Genomic DNA, 6,379 nt, shown 5'->3' with positions numbered 1-6,379 from the left:
AATCCAAACATATTTTAAAATAGTGTGCACCATGATGTGGAAAGAAATGAAAAGGAACATTATTTGAATGTCGATGTTTAAGACTTTATTGATTCAGATGCTCAAAGGTGGCACATTGTTCAAAAATATACATCAATGTTGGAGTTAGAACGATGGAAGAAAGGCAGCGGAGTACGATCACAGGATCAGATTTAATAGCTGCTCATGGTGCTCGTCAGCCAGTCGTTGAAGAGGCAGACCTGTGAATGAGGAAGAATCAGAGTTAGATCAGTTCATCAGTGTCTCACTGTGGATTAAATATCTTTCTCTTTGGAAAGTTACCTTGGCGTAGACACCAGGATTACCCCTCTCAGCACATCCGTAGCCCCAGGACACAACACCCTGCAGCTCACCGTTGCACACGACGGGGCCACCGGAGTCACCCTGGGAGAGAGAAAATTAAAACAGTTTTAAGATGATTTCAATGAACAATGCAACTGACATTCACCGATGTAGGAAATAAATGTCTGCAGATTCCCTTCTTGTTACACACCTGGCAAGAGTCCTTTCCTCCCTCCAGGTATCCAGCGCAGAACATGGCATCGGTGATCATGCCAGGGTAGGAGTTATCACAGTCCCTGTCAGACAGGATGGGGAGATCCAGGCACTGCAGCCTGTTACTGTCAGCTGCAGGATGGGAAACAAAGTATTAGAGAAAATGGTTTTTAAAGTTATCCAACACAAATCTGGACCTCAGAGCAGTTACAATGCAGATGTTACTCACTGGAGCTCATGGTGTCTCCCCATCCAGAGACTGTGCACATGGTGCCAGCGGGGGCACAGCTGGTGGGCAGAGCCACAGGCTTCACCTTCTGGTTGATGGTGGCGGGCTTGCTCAGCTTGATGAGCATGATGTCGTTGTTGATGTTGTAGGAGCTGTAGTTGGGGTGGCGGATGACACGGGCGGAGCTGATGTACTGCTCGGTTCCCTCATTGACCCTGAGGTTGTGCTCGCCCATACGCACCTCCACACGGCTGCAGAGGAGAGAGAGGAGGGTTTTACATGTGAATTTCATGATGCTGTGGAAACACAATGATTCTTGCATGTAAAAACTTTGTCTTCATAACATCAAGAGGTGACGTACGACTTGTAGCAGTGAGCAGCAGACACAACCCAGTTCTCGTTGACCAGGGAGCCTCCACAGAAGTGGTAGCCAGAGTTCAGAGACACCTGATGGGGCTGGGAGTACGGCTTGCACTCATACCCTCCGACGATCTTGTCGTCCTCCGTGGCAACTGAAAACACCCAAGAGACCAAAAGGTCAGAAACCAAGAGAATATTTCTTTTTAGAATATATAAAACTTTACATGGAAGCAGAAAGACACAACTCACAAGCAGCTCCGATGAGCAGAACGAAGACAAGAGACCTCATGGTTGCTGTGTGATCGAGTTGATGAGAGAACTTCACCTGGAACCTGGTTTAAATAGAAAGGAAGCTCTGCCCTTTACCTGCTGGACACACCTCCCACCATTATTCTCCACCAATCAGGGTCCTGGACGGAAATTCTGCGTGTTGGAAAAGCAAATATTGTGTAAAGTGTGGGATGGTCTGTTCTGACACACTCTATACATTAGATTGTATCGTCTACAAAACCTTTTCAGAGTCGTCCATGAAAGGAAAATATGTGTTCTAAAAAGTTGAAACAATTCTCTTAGTAATGAAAAGTTGTTCATTTCTGTGACTCTTCCTGAACTTCATACTCCAGGTGATGTTGCTGCAGAGCACTCTGTACATCTATGTTTAGCACAGTATGTATTCAGTGACCTTTGACCTCAGCAGGTGAAGACATGGCTGCAGCTCTGCAGATGGTCCGGTTCACAACCACAGCTGCTGAATATGGATTTTACAGGAGGACCAAGCCACGTGTCGTTCAAAACTGCTGACTCCAGCGACAAAAAACATAAATGCATGAAATTACACATGTACTACGCTAGAAATGATTTGTTTTAGGACTTCTCACTTTTGATAATCAGCAAGTCCTAAATGGCTTGATGCTTTTGAGACTCATTTCTCTCATGTAATATAAATTTCAAAGACAAAAACAACAAAGGCCACATAAGACTGATTAGATTTGTTACAAGGCAGAACCTGTCCCATAGAAAGTATATTCTGACATTACCTCTAAACGTTGAGTAGTCCAGACTCACACACAGCTCCTACGAGCAGCACAGACACCAGAGCTCTCATGTTTGACTAATGGTGGATAAAAAGCCAAAGATTGCTCCATTCTTGCTTTTTATTAGCTGCTTTATCGAAAGCCACCGATTGAGCCCCACCCCTGGTGTTGCCGACCAATCAAAACCCTCAAAAAGTGCTCATTGGGGGAAGAAAAGTTCTCCCTAATTGTACTAATTAAAAAATTCTACAAAAACTTAAATTGCAGTGTTTTAATGAGTCTCTTTTTGAAGGATTCTGCTCAGTTCTGTGATAAAAATACCGTTTAAAACTGTGTATGTTGTTGTAGTTTGATTCGTTGCTGTGTTTGAGTACAGTTCTATATGTTTTTGTACAGGCTGTAATCATCCAGTCATCATGACCTTGATTCTGTCCTGCAATGAAATTCAATGTCAGTTGGACACTTTCACTGGCTCTGGTCTTGTGAATGAAAATATATAGGTCTATATATAAATATATATATATAACTTTTCCCGTCATTATTAACACAACAGTGCATTTATTATCTATTGTGTATGTTCTTGTTGATCTATTTATCTTTGTAACTTCTCTGCTGTGGTGTTGTTTGCTCCGTATCAATTGGCTTGACTTGATTTGAGTCTCTCTAGTTAATGGGTTGTTTGCAAACTTCATTATGTTTGACAATGTTTCAGGTCATTCTGATGAAAATCAATAGAACGCATCATTTAAACCACACTATAGTGTTATAAGCATTTGTGACACATACTGTTTATCTAGATGGAAAAACCTTGAGTCTTATTATCAACTTATTTATTTCGTGTTTCATTCTAAACTGTTGCATGAATCAAACTGTCTAAGATAGTTATGTCATGACCAAGTTTGAGACTTGAACATTTTATTTGTCAACATACAGTAGTTGTGGTGGATCCAGGATAAATATTGTTTTTACTGTATTTCCAAGGAGTCGTGAACAGTTTAAGATCTTGGTGAAAATCCAAACATATTTTAAAATAGTGTGCACCATGATGTGGAAAGAAATGAAAAGGAACATTATTTGAAAGTCGATGTTTAAAACTTTATTGATTCAGATGCTCAAAGGCGGCACATTGTTCAAACATATACATCAATGTTGGAGTTAGAACGATGGAAGAAAGGCAGCGGAGTACGATCACAGGATCAGATTTAATAGCTGCTCATGGTGCTCGTCAGCCAGTCGTTGAAGAGGCAGACCTGTGAATGAGGAAGAATCAGAGTTAGATCAGTTCATCAGTGTCTCACTGTGGATTAAATATCTTTCTCTTTGGAAAGTTACCTTGGCGTAGACACCAGGATTACCCCTCTCAGCACATCCGTAGCCCCAGGACACAACACCCTGCAGCTCACCGTTGCACACGACGGGGCCACCGGAGTCACCCTGGGAGAGAGAAAATGAAAACAGTTTTAAGATGATTTCAATGAACAATGCAACTAACATGCACTGATGTAGGAAATAAATGTCTGCAGATTCCCTTCTTGTTACACACCTGGCAAGAGTCCTTTCCTCCCTCCAGGTATCCAGCGCAGAACATGGCATCGGTGATCATGCCAGGGTAGGAGTTATCACAGTCCCTGTCAGACAGGATGGGGAGATCCAGGCACTGCAGCCTGTTACTGTCAGCTGCAGGATGGGAAACAAAGTATTAGAGAAAATGGTTTTTAAAGTTATCCAACACAAATCTGGACCTCAGAGCAGTTACAATGCAGATGTTACTCACTGGAGCTCATGGTGTCTCCCCATCCAGAGACTGTGCACATGGTGCCAGCGGGGGCACAGCTGGTGGGCAGAGCCACAGGCTTCACCTTCTGGTTGATGGTGGCGGGCTTGCTCAGCTTGATGAGCATGATGTCGTTGTTGATGTTGTAGGAGCTGTAGTTGGGGTGGCGGATGACACGGGCGGAGCTGATGTACTGCTCGGTTCCCTCATTGACCCTGAGGTTGTGCTCGCCCATACGCACCTCCACACGGCTGCAGAGGAGAGAGAGGAGGGTTTTACATGTGAATTTCATGATGCAGTGTAAACACAATGATTATTGAATGTAAAAACTTTGTCTTCATAACATCAAGAGGTGACGTACGACTTGTAGCAGTGAGCAGCAGACACAACCCAGTTCTCGTTGACCAGGGAGCCTCCACAGAAGTGGTAGCCAGAGTTCAGAGACACCTGATGGGGCTGGGAGTACGGCTTGCACTCATACCCTCCGACGATCTTGTCGTCCTCCGTGGCAACTGAAAACACCCAAGAGACCAAAAGGTCAGAAACCAAGAGAATATTTCTTTTTAGAATATATAAAACTTTACATGGAAGCAGAAAGACACAACTCACAAGCAGCTCCGATGAGCAGAACAAAGACAAGAGACCTCATGGTTGCTGTGTGATCCTGTTGATGAGAGAACTTCACCTGGAACCTGGTTTAAATAGAAAGGAAGCTCTGCCCTTTACCTGCTGGACACACCTCCCACCATTATTCTCCACCAATCAGGGTCCTGGACTGAAATTCTGCATGTTGGAAAAGCAAATATTGTGTAAAGTGTGGGATGGTCTGTTCTGACACACTCTATACATTAGATTGTATCGTCTACAAAACCTTTTCAGAGTCGTCCATGAAAGGAAAACATTAAAGAAACAAGGACATGAATGTGTTTTTAAAAGTTTTTCAATTCTCTTAGAAGTGAAAAGTTGTTCAATTCTATGACTCTTCCTGAACTTCATACTCCAGGTGATGTTGCTGCAGAGCACTCTGTACATCTATGTTTAGCACAGTATGTATTCAGTGACCTTTAACCTCAGCATGTGAAGACATGGCTGCAGCTCTGCAGATGGTCCGGTTCACAACCACAGCTGCTGAATATGGATTTTACAGGAGGACCAAGCCACGTGTCGTTCAAAACTGCTGACTCCAGAGATAAAAAACACACCAATGCATGAAATTACACATGTACTACGCTAGAAATGATTTGTTTTAGGACTTCTCACTTTTGATAATCAGCAAGTCCTAAATGGCCATATGCTTTTGAGACTCATTTCTCTCATGTAATATACATTTCAAAGACAAAAAAAACAAAGGCCACATAAGACTGATTAGATTTGTTACAAGGCAGAACCTGTCCCATAGAAAGTATATTCTGACATTACCTCTAAACGTTGAGTAGTCCAGACTCACACACAGCTCCTACGAGCAGCACAGACACCAGAGCTCTCATGTTTGACTAATGGTGGATAAAAAGCCAAAGATTGCTCCATACTTGCTTTTTATTAGCTGCTTTATCGAAAGCCACCGATTGAGCCCCACCCCTGGTGTTGCCGACCAATCAAAACCCTCAAAAAGTGCTCATTGGGGAAAAAACGTTCTCTCTGATCGTACCAATTAAAAATTCTACAAAACTTAAATTGCAGTGTTTTAATGAGTCTCTTTTTGAAGAATTCTGCTCAGTTCTGTGATAAAAACACAGTTTAAAGCTGTTTATGTTGTTGGAGTTTGATTCGTTGCTGTGTTTGAGTACAGTTCTATATGTTTTTGTACAGGCTGTTATCATCCAGTCATCATGACCTTGACTCTGTCCTGCAATGAAAGTCAATGTCAGTTGGACACTTTCACTGGCTCTGCTTTTGTGAATGAAAATATATAGGTATATATATACAGACATTTATATTATGTGTAAATGATTTCTGAAACTTTTTACTCTCCCATCATGATTTACACATCAGTGCTTTTATTATCTATTGTGTATGTTCTTGCTGATCTATTAATCTTTGTAACTTCTCTGCTGTGGTGTTGTTTGCTCCGTATCAATTGGCTTGACTTGATTTGAGTCTCTCTAGTTAATGGGTTATTTGCAAACTTCATTATGTTTGACAATGTTTCAGGTCATTCTGATGAAAATCAATAGAACGCATCATTTAAACCACACTATAGTGTTATAAGCATTTGTGACACATACTGTTTATCTAGATGGAAAAACCTTGAGTCTTATTATCAACTTATTTATTTCGTGTTTCATTCTAAACTGTTGCATGAATCAAACTGTCTAAGATAGTTATGTCATGACCAAGTTTGAGACTTGAACATTTTATTTGTCAACATACAGTAGTTGTGGTGGATCCAGGATAAATATTGTTTTTACTGTGTTTTTGAGAAGTCGTGAAAAATTAAGATCTTCGTGA

General features: G+C 41.8%; 2 protein-coding genes across 2 annotated transcripts; both read right to left on the bottom strand.

The window, feature by feature from the left end:
• Nucleotides 1-85: 85 nt before the first annotated feature.
• LOC118114315 (trypsin-1-like) lies at nucleotides 86-1,430 on the bottom strand. The gene is made up of 6 exons (XM_035164699.2): nucleotides 1,373-1,430; nucleotides 1,125-1,275; nucleotides 764-1,014; nucleotides 533-666; nucleotides 322-423; nucleotides 86-239 (listed from the first exon to the last, which is right to left on the bottom strand). The coding sequence occupies exons 1-6, from the start codon at nucleotides 1,410-1,412 to the stop codon at nucleotides 192-194; spliced, it is 726 nt and encodes a 241-aa protein (XP_035020590.1). The 5' UTR covers nucleotides 1,413-1,430; the 3' UTR covers nucleotides 86-191.
• Nucleotides 1,431-3,243: 1,813 nt separating this feature from the next.
• On the bottom strand, nucleotides 3,244-4,605 carry LOC118113711 (trypsin-1-like). The gene is made up of 6 exons (XM_047341016.1): nucleotides 4,541-4,605; nucleotides 4,293-4,443; nucleotides 3,932-4,182; nucleotides 3,701-3,834; nucleotides 3,490-3,591; nucleotides 3,244-3,407 (listed from the first exon to the last, which is right to left on the bottom strand). Exons 1-6 carry the CDS (start codon nucleotides 4,578-4,580, stop codon nucleotides 3,360-3,362), a joined length of 726 nt encoding a protein of 241 aa, XP_047196972.1. The 5' UTR covers nucleotides 4,581-4,605; the 3' UTR covers nucleotides 3,244-3,359.
• Nucleotides 4,606-6,379: the final 1,774 nt, after the last annotated feature.

Source organism: Hippoglossus stenolepis, chromosome 8, assembly GCF_022539355.2.
Source record: "Hippoglossus stenolepis isolate QCI-W04-F060 chromosome 8, HSTE1.2, whole genome shotgun sequence".
NCBI lineage: Eukaryota > Metazoa > Chordata > Actinopteri > Pleuronectiformes > Pleuronectidae > Hippoglossus > Hippoglossus stenolepis.
The sequence above is the reverse complement of the archived record's forward strand: the minus strand, read 5'-3'. Positions and strand labels throughout refer to the sequence as shown.